Source organism: Rosa chinensis, chromosome 7 (assembly GCF_002994745.2).
Source record: "Rosa chinensis cultivar Old Blush chromosome 7, RchiOBHm-V2, whole genome shotgun sequence".
Classification (NCBI taxonomy): Eukaryota; Viridiplantae; Streptophyta; class Magnoliopsida; order Rosales; family Rosaceae; genus Rosa; species Rosa chinensis.
Genome location: NC_037094.1, coordinates 16,273,587 through 16,291,823, shown reverse-complemented (window position 1 = coordinate 16,291,823; position 18,237 = coordinate 16,273,587). Strand labels below are relative to the sequence as shown.

At 39.5% G+C, this 18,237-nt stretch overlaps 1 protein-coding gene across 1 annotated transcript; it reads right to left on the bottom strand.

Annotated features, from left to right (window-relative positions):
- Window positions 1–1,760: 1,760 nt before the first annotated feature.
- LOC112180821 (LIM domain-containing protein WLIM2b) lies at window positions 1,761–3,624 on the bottom strand. The gene is made up of 5 exons (XM_024319381.2): window positions 3,274–3,624; window positions 2,842–2,932; window positions 2,713–2,735; window positions 2,513–2,602; window positions 1,761–2,303 (listed from the first exon to the last, which is right to left on the bottom strand). Exons 1-5 carry the CDS (start codon window positions 3,406–3,408, stop codon window positions 1,983–1,985), a joined length of 660 nt encoding a protein of 219 aa, XP_024175149.1. The 5' UTR covers window positions 3,409–3,624; the 3' UTR covers window positions 1,761–1,982.
- Window positions 3,625–18,237: the final 14,613 nt, after the last annotated feature.

Genomic DNA, 18,237 nt, shown 5'->3' with positions numbered 1-18,237 from the left:
TTTCCCCCAAATTTCTTCCCGTTAGGGTCGAATACCCTATTGGTACCCTACCCGATGGGGATTTTTGTCATCCCTATAGTTTAGTGACCATTTATGATATTCTCCCAAAATTAAATATAAAAGATGCATAAATAATGAGATTAGTTGTTCAACTTCAAACTTCAAACCCTGATAAAAAAAATAAAAATAAAAATAAAAAAATTAAAAAAAAACTTCAAACTTCAATATCAATTAATAAAGAAGAGAAGGGAAGAGAATTGAATATGTTCTTTTTTTTGGTCAACTAAATTGAATACGTTGGAGTGGAAATTAGGGCTTTAAATAATTCTCCTTGATGGAGGCTTCAAAATGCAAGTCAGCAGGCAAGGTCGGTTTGTGTTTACTTTTGATCTGAAGAGAGACCGAAACAAGGTTATCCGTGGAGGGCCATGGTACTTTAGCTGATCTCCTGTATTGCTGCAATATTATGATGGGCTTGCAGATCTACTTGAGGTTCTCATGAATCATCTCTTCTTCTAGGTCAAGATTTCAGATATTCCGCCTACCCTAGAGGATAGGAAAATTATTATGAATATGGCTTCGATTGCATGCAAGTATCTGGACTTTGATAAGAAGCTATTTGATCACAAAGACCTGATTAGGGTTCATGTAGCGCATACTATATCTCAACCCTTCTTTCTGAAACGTATGTTGAAACTGATCCCTGGTGTGGTGAAGGAGATAACATATTTATTTGAGAAACAAGGAAAGTGCAGGGACTGTAATTTGATTATCCATGAACAGGATGAATGCCCTCTGGGGGCTACCCCGAAGCTGCAAATAACACTGAAGCACAGGTTACAATTGGGATTTCTCTGGCGTTTCATTTTTCAGGCCTCTCTGATCTCCGCTTTCAAAATGGAACCTTTTGTTTTCATGGAGTTCAAGCCCCCATACTGCCATCTATCGACAATTTGTTTGATGCTCCATCTGCACACAAACCTAGACATTCCATTGTTATAAGGAATGAGGATGTGAGGCCTGAAGAGGCAAATTTTGTGTTAGCCTTACCTCCTATAGACCAAGCTGCAGTCAAGAGAGGGTGTCCATCCTCCCCATTCACATCCCCAAAGAAACTGAAAAATCCTTTTGGAGAGAGTAGCCAGGCTACAAATCCATCCATGCTCCAAAAGAAGCTGAAGTTGCCGGAATTCCACACCAAATTCACTGCCAAGTCTCTTGGATTGATTGAGGCTCCAGGGGGAATCCTGATTCCTAAGGAATGAGTTATCAAACAAGAAGACATGCAGCCGATCAAGAAGAAGAAAGGAAGGCCTCTGGGGTCGAAGAACAAAACCCCTCCAAGATTAAGAAAGTGACTACTGAAGATGTGCCGAGTGTCATTTGCCCTAGCAAACCTCCAAGCCCTAGTGTTAAGGGCAAGGAGAAAATTTAATTTTATTTCCATTTGAACTTTGCCTATTTACATTTTATTTCTTTTATGTGAAGTTGATACCGACTTACCGACGACCTTTTTCTTCGGTATAGATGTGTCTTTTATTTTTTTAATCTCTTATGGAATGCTATGTTTGGTATGAAAGTTCGTGAACAGAGGTGTATTTAAAAAAAAAAAATTATGGGAGGTTTTTCCCGACAAATTTTGCTTTGCAAAGATTTTTCCCCTTTTATATATAAATAGTTGGGACTGTAGCGCTGGAGCCGGGTGTAATCTATTTGCACGATCACCAAATAGCAGTGAGATTGTAACAATGTAAACGATGTAGTTGGTTTTCCACCAGGATTTCTGTTTTTCTTCAGCTAGCATTTGATGGAAACGAGCAATATATAGAACCCCTTGAATTTCTGTACTCAACTCGACAACAATTTAATTCCCATAAGGGAAAATGGAACATGTCAAAAAAACTCATATGTATCTCCCAAAGCCTTGAACAATCGACGTGGTGATGCTAGCTACTTTGGGTTCAGATGGGGCGTTGTTCTCACTATTGCTCTTGCGTCTGGGCTGCATCTTGTGACTCCTGTGCTGCGGCCTCTGCTTCACCTGCTTCCACTCCTGCGTCTGCCTTTGGTTCTTCTCCCTCAGCTGCCTCGGTTTTTGGCTCGGGTAATGGAGCTACATTTTTCCTCAGAGAAGCAGTCTTGGTGAGGTGGTTGTAGCTGCCCTTCTCCTTGAACAACTGGGAAAAGTGGTGCTTGCAGTATAGAATGCCATCTAGAGCAGCACAGTTTGAGGGTGAGAGAGCGCAACCCCCATGATTACACCTAAAGCAGTTCTTGTGGTAAAACGTTCCTTCCAACGTAACCTGTTTGAAAAATTTCACAGTATTGAATCAGTTGATGAGTCTCTCCTTCAATATAAAATCTCATGTACCTCGTTAAATTACTTACAGCATCCACCCAATAACCAATTATCAATAGGTGGAGAAGTTGAAAATCTTCTATATAGTGATTCACATTGCACAATACAGAATATCTGATTTAGAGTTCAAGAAGATGTAGTTAGGACTCAAACCTTCTCTAATGGATAAACAGTTTTGGTGCAGACGGCACATTTGTCTTGAGTCCCAGAGAACATAAAGGACAATTTGCTAGGGGTCTTAGTCTGTGTACATATAAGAGAAAAATTAATGTACATAATTTAGTTGGACCGATATATAATCTAAATAGGTATACGATGCAGATGATATTGAATTAAAAGGATAAGATGTGTACCAGCACTTCGTTTGGTTTCCCACCTGATGAACCACCATGAAACAATTCATCAATATTTAGCTCAACCAGCTGGGAAAATTAGCCCCAAAAAAGATAACAAAAGTTCCTACATCATTAGAGAAAACTTACTCGGAATTTTCTTACTAGCGCTATCCTTGTAGAGTTGCTCGAAATGAGGCTTGCAGTATAGAACTCCCTCCATGGCGGAGTAGCTGCTCATCTATAACCACAACACGTACAAACAGCTGCCTCATATTCCAATCAAACTAAAATTGTCTAACTTATCTACCTATATCAATGACCTAAAACAATTCTTTCATTATGTAAAGGACCAATTCAAATTAACAACAGAATTTGAATTTTGAAATCAATATCTCTGGTCCTAAAATCTTTAACCTCTAATTTGGAGTATATATGTTGACCGTAAATTTAACATGTTAAGTTTTGAGACTATCAATCCAAAACCAGATTGATGACTTGATATTGACGACGTGACATATCAAAGAGACCATGGAAATGAAGCAGAGAATACATAAAATGTGACGTATATAAATAACCTACCGACAATTGTCCATTGCAGTGACTGCATTTAAAGCAGGTTTTGTGATAGGGAACACCATCTGCAGATACTTGTTCAATGAAATGAACAGTCTTATCACAAGCCTTGCATTTCTGCTGGGTTCCAATGAACGACATTTTTCTTCTTGTCACAGATATTCCAATCAAGAGATTAACAAAACAAAGTGATTCTTATTCGATAGGGAAAGAAAATAAGGAATCAAAGAACAAGAATGTTGAGCGTTCAGCAAGAAACCGCGCAAGTTCAATCTCTGCTAAATGCTTTTCGAGATTGAACGAGCTCGATTATTTGCGTGTTGTTTCACCCATCTCCTTTTACTTGTACGTAATTGCCAAAGGTAGATTGAAGGTCTAAAATCCAATGGATCAATGAGTGGAGATGGCGACTTGCCGGGTGAATGGAGGACACGTGAAGAAAATTCCACTTCTTTTGGAGCAGATACAGATATAATTAATTGTTCTAATTATAGGCTTTACACTCAAGGGCAGATATTTTGCTTGAATTAGTCTTTCACAGATGGGATCCATATAAGCTGTAGGAGTTTCATATATAGATGATTTACTATATTTAGATCAAATGTTGATATTCCACAAAGCTCACTAGATAGATGTATTCTTTGTCTGCTAACCTCACAATTGTTGGAAGTTGATTTTGGTCCTTTCAAATAATAGATAAGTAAATCTATACGTTTGTTTCTCAACTAATTTAGTGAAAACTTACCATAATGTGGGTTATGATCATATGATGTAGGTAGATTTTAATAAATGAAGGGCATTTCTCACGAATTTTTTTTTTTTTTGCATGGCAATAGATCAGAAAAGAAGAGTTTGTTGAAAAATAAAAACTTTTGATCACAACATGGAAATAGATCAGTTGACGGGCATCAGTAAAGTATAATTGGTGAAAGTAAAAAATTAGGGTCTGAATTAACGACAAAAGATAATTAATTTTTAATTGCATGTAAAACTACGTGGTTTTGAAAGCTATTAATGGATCTAGAAACTGTTCTCTATTTAGCATAGAGATGAGTCCCATTGTAAGCACAACATTCCGAGCTATATTTGTCAAAAAGATAAAAATGTTGTAGGAGAATCGTAATTGTGTATCTATTATTGATAATAGGAGCCATTTAAATAGGGAGTTACAAGGTACCCAAAAAGGTAATAGAATCCTATTACAATTGAATACCTAGAACACATTCCTAGTACAATTCTAAACCCTAGTTTGTAAAGGCACACATTATGTCGACATCCTTCAACACTCCCCCTTGTGCCGCTCAAACTTGGTGATGACGCTTTGATCGTTGCCTCGTTAAAAACATTGCCAGGTAACAAAAACCCTGTGGGACAAAAATAACCCTGGTCGAAAGACAAAAAGAGCACAACATGTCCTTCACTCTTCGAGATCAAACATGTAGACATCATACCTCCCCCTGATGTCAATATCTCTCCCTGATTGCTACAATCATGGGAGTTCGGATAACTTTCTTAATCCGATACTTCTCACATGTTTCTCGAATGTGGATTTAGGTAACAACTTAGTAAATAATTCAGCTACATTATCCTCTGATCGGATCTGATTCACTTCAATATTTAGAAGTGCTTGTTGTTGCTGATTGTAAAAGAACTTAGGCGATATATGCTTGGTGTTGTCGCCCTTGATGAAACCTAACTTTATTTGCTCAATGCAAGCTGCATTATCTTCATAAATGCATGTAGGTTCATTTGTGGTAGACTTCAAACCACAAGTTCCTCGAACATGTCTAACTGCAGACCTTAGCCATATGCATTCTTGCACGGTTTCATGTAGAGCAATAATCTCTGCATGATTCGAGGAAGTAACAACAAGGGTCTGCTTTGTAGACCTCCAAGATATCACAGTGCTTCCCATGGTAAAGACATAACCCGTCTGGGAGCGACATTTGTGAGGGTCAGAGAGATACCCTACATCAACAAACATCACCACCGTTTTGGTGTAAGGGAGGAGGATGACGCTGGCCACCCTTGGTGGTGGCAGCTTTGCCGTCATGGAATCTTGGACGGCGCCACTTGGGCTAATGAGATCTTTTCTCATTCTTCCGTCATTCTTTTCTCTTTGCAGGGATAGGAACAAGCTCATATCTATCGTACATTTTAAGTAACGAAAGATTGTCTCTATAGTTTATACTAGTCCAATGACGTTGCATTGGCGCGGGGCTATATCTATCCAACAAGTTCGTAACAATTGAGGCGTCCGGTCTTGTATTGTGATAAGTACAATAATACGCCTATTGTACTCAAGTAAGCACTTTTGCTATTAACACGTTTTGGTCATCATCCCTGGGACGAAATGGATCCCATTTAGGGTCAAGACTACCAACAACCATGGGAGTGCATCTTTGACTTTATCAAAATGCAAATCATTTATTGACACGGTTACAAATTCTAAATCTAGACAAAACTGTGTTCTCCCAAGGTCCTTCATCTCAAACTTGGATTTTCAGGTGTTCAGCGGTTTCCCTTAACTCTCAAGGGTTCCAATCATGTTTATCAACATAAATCGTGACAATTGCAAATCCAGAACTTGTCATGAAAACGCAGGGGCATAGTTCACCATATCTCTTCCCAATCAAGTAGTCACTTTAATGAGCGTTTCACCCTCATTGCAAACTCGCTCCGTGATCAAGAGCCACTTGGTTTGGGTAAATAAAGTCCACAAGAACCTTCATTATATTATGTATGTAGATCCCCATAGAGATACATAGTGACCACATTCGTAAGGTGCATGTTCAGTTATTTGGAAACTACCAAACTAACAAGGTAGTAGAGTGCAATGACATCGGTTAAGAGAGAATATGTCTTCTCGTAGTCGATTCCAGAGCGTTTTTGTGAGAAGCCTTGCGCTATAAGGCGAGATTATCATCTCTTTTTCTCATCACGCTATCTAACGAAGACCTATTAATGTCAACAGGTTTTATGTTAGGAGGTGTTGGCATCTCAGGCCCGAAATCCTTCCTCTTCGTTAATGAATCCAATTCAACCTGGATCGCAACTTTCCATTTAGGCCAATTTTCTCTACGTTGGCATTCTTCAATGGAGTAAGGTTCGATGTCATTGGTCTCAATAATTCCATGTCTCCATGTACACGAGTGTAATTCATAGAGATCTCTATATTCTCAAGACTTGGTTCTAACCCTAAACCCTAAACCCTAAAGGCGTCCCCCAATGATGTCTCTTAATCATAACCACAATCCAGAATATTCTCATGAGACGAATTTTGAGTATCAATGATCAATGGATCAAGTTGTGCCAAACTCGCTCTCTTCCTAGTGCGAAAATTCATCGAACCTATGGGTCTGCTACGCTCTGTAGCGGAACCTATGGCCTCTAACGCCATTATGCCACCTTTGTGATGTCACCATACCACCATCTTCTTTGGGTGGCACCATGTCCTCTTGTGGGGATATCAATCATTGCAGGCATGTTTGCAGCAGGTATATGTGATCTCGTCACTTTTAGGGGATCAAGATGAGACATAGTGGGGACAGACCACGACAATTCATGTCGTTCCTGTTGAACATTGACATTCTAATCTCCCCCTAACGACGGGAAGATTGTCTCATCAAAGTGACAATTCGCAAATCCAGCGAAAAAGAGATCGCCTGTCAAGGGTTCTACATAGCGGATTTATGGTTGGAGACTTATGTCCAACACAATTATATATATATATATATATATGCATTCGTTGCAATGACTCATGTTGATGTGCTGTGGTGGCGCAATTGGCACATAAACCGATCACTCAAATATGCATAAGTACGAGATATTAGACTAGAACCCAGTCACTAGCTGTAACGCAAATAAAAGTTGAGTGGCTGCTATGAGTCGTAGACGAATTAGCATAGCTGCATGCTATATTGCATAACCCAAACGGAAATATTGGTGCGCATTACCAATGTCCAGGCTACCATTGTAGTCCTTTAACGGTGGCTTTTCTTAGAGACCAATTGGGTGTGTACATGGGAATATGATACTTGATATCAATACCCAATGATATGCAATAGTCATCGAAAATTTTCAATGTAAACTCTCTAGCCATATGATTTGACTGAACGGGATGATCCGGGTAGTGACCCCTAGCCATATGATTTGGGCTAGGAGTTCATCTTAAGCAGCATTACGAGTGGACGATAGTGAGACAAGTGACCAGCGTGTCCGCATATCAACCAACATCATAAAGCATCTAAGCAGTCCGCAAGTTAGTTGAGTCGATCCACAGAATCCCTTTAGGTTCTCTGAGAACACATATGTCCTTTGCATAGGATGGTCTCGATCCTTAAAGTGCAGGCTTTGGGAAACGAGTGATGGGCCTTAGAAGCAACCAATGAGAATTTTGGTTGAGCCACGAAATCACAATTAACTTGAGAAGTGGAGAGAGGTGGCACATTGCCACTCTTGGCATAAATGCCAAGCTCTTGCCGTAGGGGGTGTCGAACAATTCTTAGGTTCACCCCTGGGTGAACAAGCATATTCACCTCTGTTATCGAATAACTCACTTTTACTTAATAAATTTATAATCCAACGGTCCATATCTTAAATTATCATTTAAAGATCATCTCTGTAAAAAATCAATCGAATCAGAAATCGTTTAATTATCTAATTGAATCAAATAAATGGACGGTTCTAACTACACTTACTGCTATTATGATGAACCGTCCATGTATTTCATATAAATGAATAATTAAAAGGTTTTCAATTTGATTAATTTTTTACAGAACTAATCTTTGTATTACATTATACAACTTGAATGGTTAGATTAGAAAATTAAAAAGTTATTATGCATTAATCATAAGAGAGGGTGAATATGCTGCTTCACCCCAAGGGGTGAGCCTGAGAATTGTTCGGGGGTGACGGCATGACCCTTCTCCTTGAATCAACTTTTGATTCACACTTCTTTTCACTCGAAAGAATGGATGTCCTTGTGAAGTCTTTAATAAACGGATCATCATATCATGACCTGGATGTCCCAATTGGTCATGCCAAAGCCTATATGTGTCGATGTCCCACAAATCATCTCTTATGACATTATTGGACTCAATTACTCGAATAGTGGTTACATATAACTCACTAGAGCGACACATGAGCTTCTCTAATACTTGTAGTCATTAGAGATAATGCAAAGGAACTTATGTCCATTCTCGCTATATGTTTCCACATGAAAACCGTGGGCTCTAATATCTTGAAAGTTCAAAAGGGGGACCTCAGGCCCTAGGAGCGTAGAGAGCTTCAGTGACATAAATCAATGTGCGATTTGGCAATGAGCTGGTCCTTGACCATGAATCAATCGTGATGGCCCTACCATCGTAGTCACAGAAGATTGAGTAGGCATCATTCCAAGGAATAATTACCTATGTCAAGGTATGATGTGCGTAGCAGCACTATCAGTGAGGCATTCTAGCTCTCTGGGAAACATACCTAATTGAATAAAGCTTGAAATTAAAAGAATCGACACTTTATTAATAATAGCCAACGATTACATCAAAATTTCTTGATCAAATCTAATCCAAATAAAATGAAATGTAGACAAATTGTAGTCACTCAATCCCTTTGGTAATTCCAATCAAATATGACCAGGGAAGTAGAGAGAGATGTTGGTAGAGCGAGGCTCTCTTAAGTACCACTCATCTCAATTACTTTCCTAAACATCATATTTAATTGAGTACGCCTAGTGAGAAAGAGTTAAAACCAAATGTCATTTATTCATTAAAGCACAATTGTCATTACATAATTCTTGGAAAATGAAAGACTATTTAATCAAAATCTGCGGCATCAACATTGTTGTTTTTCTCGCCAGATTTGAAGTCCATAATGATGAGATTGACGTCATTGTCATCTCCATCATCTACTTCAGCTGCGAGATGAGCCTTATGCTCTCTCATATCTTTTATATACCTTGTATTGTGCAGCTTTGTTTTTTCACTCGCATTCTAGCGCTTAAACCAATGCTCTAAAGATCCACATCTATAGCATTACCTCACTCATTAATTGAGATGCACCTTGTGCATTTGGACATCCTCCATGGATCCCACGTTGGCCAATGTTGCCACGTGTCTATGTATCTCGCTGTTTTCCTTCCTTTTTGGGGCGGTTGTATGGACCCACACGTCCATTTTATTGTCCCCTAACTTTAGGGTTCCGCTCCTTGCGCCCTTCTTTTGGTGCGCTATTATAATTAGCATCGTGAACGCTCTTAGTTCCAACGGGCCTTTGAATTATGGTTTTCACAAGTATGTTGTCAACTTACTCAGTATATGACATAATTTGATGAAACCTCGTAATCCATCTAGCATTGCATACAAGCCTATATTGCTTTGCAACCAATAGTGTTGAGACGGGGGAGGTTGAGAGAATTTCTCAATTAACTCATATTCTGTGAGCTCTACTTCACAAAATCTCATTAGTAGTGAGGTGATTCTTGACGTTATTCACCCATCGGTGATAACAAATGTCATTTGAATCTGGATTAGTGAAGTCGGGTTTTTGCATGTTTGCATTCAACATTCAAAGATGAAGGAGAATAGATTAGCTTCGGAGTAAAAACTTCCACGACAACTAATATAAGGTTTCCGAGCCTTAATGCTACCAAGAAACCAATTTCCAAGAAATTTTGGATTAGACCAAACAATGATGTTTTAATATGGTCACAATGCGGACGCTCTTAGTCTGAATATCATGAACGCACTTAGTTCATTGATTACGAACGCTCTTAGTTCGTTTAATTATGAACTCGTTTAATTATGAACACTCTTAGTTCGTTAAACATGAATCCCTACAATTCCCTTGTTAAATACTCAAAACCATGTTCATATATTCATATATTCAGAAATTCTGCAGAAAATAAAAGGAATTTAAAATACATGAAAGCAGCAACTTTAATTACAAAAACTTACGTGATGGTTCTAGGCTTGAGAACACGCGCGTGTTGGGACAGCAGTAGCAACAAGTGGCAGCAAATGGCGGCAGCAGCAAACAGCAGGTTCAGCAGCAGTTTTGGACAGCAGTAAGTAGCAGTTTCTGCAACAGGTTAGCTTCTGAATAGCTCCCACTTCGAATGGTGTACAGGTCTCAAAAAGACTCTAATAGGGCTGAAATTTGGAGGTCAGATAGAAGAGGTAGAGACGAACAACTTTTATGAAGGAAATATTTTGATTTGAGGTCCCTATCAAGAGGTTTCGGAGCCTGCAAGCAGACTGATGTGCACAGGAAAGGAGAACGATGCAGTCGGTGTGTGTTGGTGCTGCAAGGGCTGCAGGGATGCGTGCGCAGGGGCACGTAGGTGTTGTAGGGGCGCGTAGGTGCTGTAGATACAGGTGCACAAGCGAGGCTAGCATGGGCTAGGAGCTGCGGCAGTAGGCTTGCGGCTGGAGGCTTGCAGCTGGAGGTTTTCGGTAGTTTTAGTGATTAGGGTTTTACGTTTTTTTTTTCTTTTTTTTCGGATAGGGTTAGGGCTCTTACTGATAACGTGTTGTAGGAGAATCGTAATTGTATATCTATTATTGATAATAGGAGCCCTTTAAATAGGGAGTTACAAGATACCAAAAAATGTAATAGAATCCGATTACAATTGAATACCTAGAACACATTCCTATTACAATTCTAAACCCTAGTTTGTAGAGGCACACATTATGTCGACATCGTTCAACAAAAAATAAAACATGCCTAGCTATATTATCATCCTATATATGGTATATGACGTATGTGGATGCTGGCAATGTTTTTAGCAAAATGAATATAAAAACAAAACAAAAACAGTCATAACTCATAAACTCTCTCTCTCTCTCTCTCTCTCACACACACACACACACATTCATCACAAGGGCATGGTGTCAGTGCAGTGTTTAATTGATTGGCATTTCCTAAACACAACAACCAAGAGTACCACTATGCCAACAAACCCATCAAACGACAGACTTTGACCGTCGTCTGATATGAAGAAAATTTGTCGTCTATTAAGCTGATATTTGATTGACGTTCAGACGACGGTTAATGCTCGACGTCAGAAAGTGACTCAGACGACAGTTACCAAAAATATATCTGCCGTCTAAATGTTGCCAGATATGCACAAAATGGTAGTATATGTGGTTAAATATGATATAGAACAACAGTCAAATGTTGTTGTTGTTTAACTTTAGCAACAGACTTTAATAATCTTCTATTGTCTTAAAAAATATGAGTCAACAATAAAGTGTCGACTGAATGTGTAGAATTTAGAAATTTATTTTCAAAATCTGTTGTGTGAATTTCATTGACACAACATTTTCTTTCATTTATCTATTGTGTCTCTTATTCTAAAAGGACTTTTAATTGTTCTCTGATTGTGTGGATGCTTGAAATCTCTTTGTTATTTCTTATGTGTGTACTCCTTTCAAACCACAGTTGTTGATAACATTCTATTGTTTGATATTGTTTAAAAATACATTTATATGTCGTCTGAGTATGGAGATAGTTGATGTTTTATTGTTACGTCTGTTGTGAGAAAGTATCATACAGAACAAATATTCTGTCGTGGGAATGAGACTAATTAAGACTATAGACTTCCATTTTTGTCTGTTGAATCTTCTTGTTTCAGACAACAGTATTTCGCTTGAATTCTGTTGTGGATGTTCAATTGTTCCACATTTTTATATTGTGTGATTTGATTTAAAATCATAGAATTTGGCTTTAATGTGCCATATTAGAACCTGGAAATATACATAAACCACAATATATACCAATACCATTCATTTAGAAACTTGTACCATATATTCATCTAATATCTGGAAATCACTAACAACATATCCACTACAAATCATGTACTACCATTTCCATATTCCACCAATGTACATCAATTGTTGAAAATAATCTAGATTAAAATCCATCGATGCTAAAAGCGACTAATCAGCTGCTAAGGTTAAAATGATCGAAAATAACAAAAGCCGATCATTTAGTTAGGCAAAAAACCCTCCAATATCTAGCTATATAGGCATGCTGATGTCAATGTGCACAAAAACAGACCCTAACTATTCATGTACGACAAACCTCCTAGCACACTACATATATGGAAACATGATAACATGCTTCACCCATTCCGCCCAAACTTGATCAATGTCCTTTTTTGTGTAAATAAGATTTGTCCTTCTTTCCCACTGCAAAAAAAAAAAAAAACAATCAAACAAAAAAAAAACAAAAAAAATCAAAGCTCTATCATATATCCCAATGATGAAAAAGTCATAGTGAAACCATGAAATACAATCTGTTATGGTATCAAAAACATATACTTTAGCTGCAAACTCCAAATTCTTATCTTCCACTGTCTCCTTCATGTAGCGCATGATCTAATACCCACAAGTCTTACTATCTTTCTGCTCCTGAATGCCCTGAAAAAAATTACATCGTACCATATCAGAAGCACTTAAGAGTATAAAACCTTAGGTGATAAGACCCAAAAAGGCAATTAACTTACAAAAAGATTTTTCCATTGAATGGTTTTCCTCCCTTTCTTATTCTTGGGCGCATTGTAGATTTTAATGGAGCTTGTAAATCAATAGCAAACCATCAGCATATATAATGCACAAACAACTCCAAGTCATCGACTTATAAAGTGAAAAATTAGTTAACTTACTTGTCCAGAATTGTTTTCCATTCACCAACGATGAGTCGCCTCTTTAACGGATCCATGAAGTGAATGGTTTCTTCATCCGGATTCACAGCAGACAACGTCCAATGACCACTATATTCCATAAACAAAACTCATTATAAGTTTAAACTAGTTTATATAAAGTATTCACCAAAACGTAATATAACACAACATACTGCATAGTAATTCAGTTTACACACCCTGAATTATATGAGACCAAATAAATCTGCCCAGACTTCCCATTTATGAACTAATTTGATACTAAGCGAGCTCGTTCGATTGGATTTCCATAGCCACTTGCACCCGTGTGATCAGGGTCGACAAAGGCGACCATGTCATTCATCTTAGCCTTCTTTAACACATCTTGAAGGTAGCTACATTGACATTTCACAACATTTCAACTGATTTCACAAATGAAAAATCACAAAACTTGACAAATAATAGGTAACTTTAACGTGTTGCATTACCTCATGTAAAAAACAATGCAGCTGCCTGAAATTTCCAACAAGTGTGTCATAGCATAGATGTCCTTTCTAAAGACAAAGGCTTTATGTGATGTCCAAAAAGTTCTGGTCCAAAAGTGGCGTGGATGGTTGCCCCATTCCGCAATCCAATGCTTACCCAAATCCATAAGTCTTTTAAAGGTGCAGGGAGATTCGATGGCAAGATTTGCAAGTCGTCCTTATCATTAAACATATCTTTCTGTGGCCTATTAGGAATTTTACGCTTTGGTTTTTTCTAATGTTGTAAACAATAAGTTAGATTATATTCCATAATCACATATGCAGAAGTAAACACAGAGAAATTGAGTTACCTTCCCACCAGGTGCAGGGGCAATAACATGGTTCCTCGGCCAAGCGACACAAGTCCCAATGACATCCTTGACCTTCACTATCTCATCTTTTATGGGAAATGGCAGAAAAGCTTCAGGAACAATAGTTTATGTGATAGAGACGCGCAAATTCTCCTTTCCAAGTGGAACACCATGGATTGTTTGCTGTTTGGTCTCAAGGTCGACACTGATGACAGTTCCAATAGCCACAATGTTTTCCACCGTGTCAATGGCTAGTTTATACTTGGTCTCACCTAATTGTCCCTATACATGAAACAAATTAAATCCATATAGTTCTATATCAAAAAATCCATATCAGCATACCTACAAAGTTCAAGTACTTTATTTAGGCAAGCACGATATTTACCTCTTCACCATGTACTAGTGCCTCTAGTGTAGTGACATCTTCTCTAACCTCCTCTTCCAATATCGGGTTTAACTGTACCCTCTCATCATTGGGCTGCACAATTTCCTCTGCAACCTCGATGCTCACTTCATCTCTTAAAACCAACTTCTTCTTCACACCCTTCACCTCAGCTTTAATATTAGTATGTGCAGCCTTCTCCCCTTGGCGAGAACAACTCCCTTGTCCTGAACCAAGCTCATTAACTGCTGTGACAGGTTTAGGGGACTCAACAGGCAGCTCCTTCCCATCGACCTTTGCTTCTAACTTCGCAATCTTCTCAGTCCAATAAGCTCTCTCCTCAGTAAGTTTTCTATCCCTCAATCTCCTCCTCCCATGTAGTTCTTTACTTAGCTAACAAATCTTCCTTCTCCTCCTCTAGTATCTTCTTCAACGATAACCTAGTCCTCTGTTCAAAAGTCATCTTTTGCCGTTTTGGCAAGTTGAAATATAAATCGGGCTTGACATTGCCACCAACACCTCTAACCCTACCTTTATGCTCCAGATTCCCCAATGCAAGAGTGAGCACATCATCAGACCCAGATGTGGCAATTTCCCCTTCAGCCTACCTTTTCCTTAAATGTTCCTGATTCAAAATAATCGCGTTAAATGCTGCAATAGCATTACATGCATGCATATATATAAATATGAACTTGATGTCCTACATACTTACAATTTTTTTGGCTTTCTTCTCTACCTCAGGCTGTTTGAAGTTGCCATTCCTATCTTGCCGAGCCTTTATCCACATTGTAGCTCTATCAAGTTCTTCTAAAGGGACACTTTCAGATTTTGACAAATGAAAACACAATGAATTAGTTAATATTCTGTACATATCTAACCTAATTTAGTTGACTCATCTAATTATAAAACTAACCATTTCTTCCATTAAATTTGCATAACCTTTGCGTGACATACGATGAGGATATTTATTCTCCTTTTGCTTTGCAATTTGGGCTTCACGTATTTCCTGCAAACCATAACATAAGTAAATTAGAAACTGCAATGAATATTCATAGATTTTTGACCTTCTCAAAGCAAAAAACACAATGAATTTTATCAAATCAGTAACCTGGAAGGTAGTTGAAAGCCTATTAACAACAAACTGGTGCCAAGTATCCTTCGTTATGCTTGGGTAATCATCTGGAGGATTTTCTAACATTTCTGGTTCATCCATATAAGGGATGATGTACACGTTTGTTAACTTGCTCTTGAACTCTCTTCATTTAGTTGCAGCAGATGAAATCACCATTTTTAAGCTGTTTAGGCACCACAAATGCATCCTACATACATGTAGAAAAAACTAAGCTACTGTAATGCAAAGCTAATTAACATGTAGCATATATATAAACTAATCAAGCTGAAATATGGTCAGTAGGTACCATTATAGATTCCCATATCTTTTCCTTTTCATCTGGATCCACTTCTCTGCAATCTTTTATTGAGATAGGGATCTTTGTACGTGCCAACACCCCAATGTAAGACTGCATTTCTTTTGCAGCCTTACCAACAGGTTCTCCTTTTTCATTTAACTTCACAGTGAGCCTCCTTTCTCGGATAAGCTTGTTTGTAATGCAGCTCATGGTAACCATTCCTTACTCCAGCAGCTTCAATCCACCAGTTATGTTTTCATCATCATCCTCATCAGACTTCTTGGTCTTACTGCAAACAGACTTGTTCGTTGACTTGGTTGATGACACAGCTTTGTTGGACTTAGCAGTTATAGTCATGGTAGTCTGAGACTTCTTGGGGGAGGCAGCCTTTTTGGTAGTCCGACACTTCTTGGGAGAGGCAGCTGTTAATGTAGTCTTAGATTTCTTGGGGGAGGCTGCTTTTTTGGTAGTTTTAGATATGGGATTGGCAACCTTTTTGGTTGATGTCTCAGCCCTTCAATTGCAGGAATTGGTGTCGTTGGTTTTGTCCTCAATCTTTTCATTGCCACAGCCTTAATCCTTAGAGCTATGGCTCTTGTAGAACTTGATGATCCAGTAGAGGGCGACATCATCTGAAACACATAACCCAAATGCATATTGTTAGCTACATGTTAATACTATCATGATAAGAAGCAGTTAATAGTTAAACAGAATATCAATAAAAAAATTACTAAAGTAATAGTGTAACAAGAAACAAATGGATGAAAGTGGTCTATGTATATTATTCTTAAACTTGTAGGCTACTTAACAAAGCAAGAAATCAAAACAAATAAAAGCAGCCTATACTAATATCAGCCTATATAAGTAAACACGTCGACCATCCTCATTCTCAACCCATATTCCTTCATCGCCATCTCAAATATAGGAGCTAGGTAGATAACCAACTACATCATCAAAGGTCTCAATCGATGGCATTATAGGAATGAATAGATGCTGTTCCAGTTCAATATCTTCCAGCTCTTCATCATTACACCCTCCTTGGTAGTCTCTTTCCTGGCACCGTACTACCACTGACCATTGATCATCAAGGGGGTCTTGTATGTAGAAAATATGTTTCACATGGGTAGCTAAGACAAACGGATCATTTAAATGCCCTACCCTATCAAGTTTAACTAAAGTAAACCCAAGTTCATCTACTTTAACCCCCTAGCTGACTCCACCTAATCACACACTGTTAATGTCTAAAAGTCTAGCGGTAGCTGGACCTTAGTTAACGCTGATCCGGTGGGCGGACCGATACTCGTGTTGTTATTGTAGTTCCCGTTACCTGTCAAGTAAAATACAATGGGCGTCAGAGGGAGACCGCGCTGGGCGGTCTTCAGCTCTCCGATGCCTAAGTTAGTCAATGTATTTATGTTGACAAAGTAATAGTAGGTAAGTATTGAATGCGTAATTAATGAGGAGAGAGGAGAGAACCTTTTATAGGTGAGGAAGGGACTGATCTTGTCTTTGTTTTCGATGTGGGACTGATATGCTTCGGTTCTCAGTTTCAGAAGCTTCTGATGCCATCTTAGCACGGCGCGTGGCTGCGCGTTAGTGGCGATCTGGAGGTGGTCCGATGTTGGGGTTGTAGCCCGTCTGGCGGTGTGTCTGTACGTCATTCCTTTGGTTGGAATTAGTACCTTTATCAGTACAATGAGCATGGCCCATTATAGCTAATTATGCTTGCAAATGTACATGTATGTACAAGTCCCCCAAGTCCCCAGTCAAGGAGGGCAATCTTGGTTGGGGAGTTGTTCGGCGGTTTGAAGCGTTTTCCTCCGCTAGACTTGCAAGAGCATAATTAGCGTCAGTGCGTTGTCAACCGTTGGTTTTATTGAGCAAACGCTTTGTACCCTTTCGGGTGGGCCCCTGCTGGGCCCCCCAGGGAGTCCCCCACTCCCCGGCGAAGATAGACCTCCGGATGGTCGGTAATTTGTTTGATGAGGGGGAGCTGCACGGAGCAGGGGGTGTTGGGTAGCGAGCCCAATGTTTTAGCACCCAAGTGACGGGGGTCAACGTGCCTGATCAGGGCCGTCGTAGACTGATTGACTAGTCCCCGTGTCCCGTAGGGACGGTCTGACGGTAACGCCGCGTGGCGGTCGTTGTCAGTGAGGCGTAGCCTCGGGATTTTCCGTTTGGCGGATATCCCCCGCTAGATGCAGCAGCGTCCGATAGACGTGCCTGGCGGTATTTTTGCAAGATGAAGAGAAAGGTTCTGCCAGCGGTGTGTGGCGACAGTCACACTGCCTATAGGGTAGCCAGGAGGAAGTCCTGCTGGCGGGGTTTTGTCTGGCGGAAGCTTTGTCTCCTGGAAAGTGACAAGGGAGAAGTTCCGCTGGCGGGTTTACTCAGCGGAGACTTCATTCCTTGGAAGGTGACAAGGGAGAAGTTCCGCTGGCGGACTTGCTCAGCGGAGACTTCACTCGGAAGGTGACAAGGGAGAAGTTCCGCTGGCGGATTTGCTCAGCGGAGACTTCACTCCTTGGGAGGTGACAATGGAGAAGTTCCGCTGGCGGACTTGCTCAGCGGAGACTTCACTCGGAAGGTGACAAGGGAGAAGTTCCGCTGGCGGATTTTCTCAGCGGAGACTTCACTCCTTGGGAGGTGACAATGGAGAAGTTCCGCTGGCGGACTTGCTCAGCGG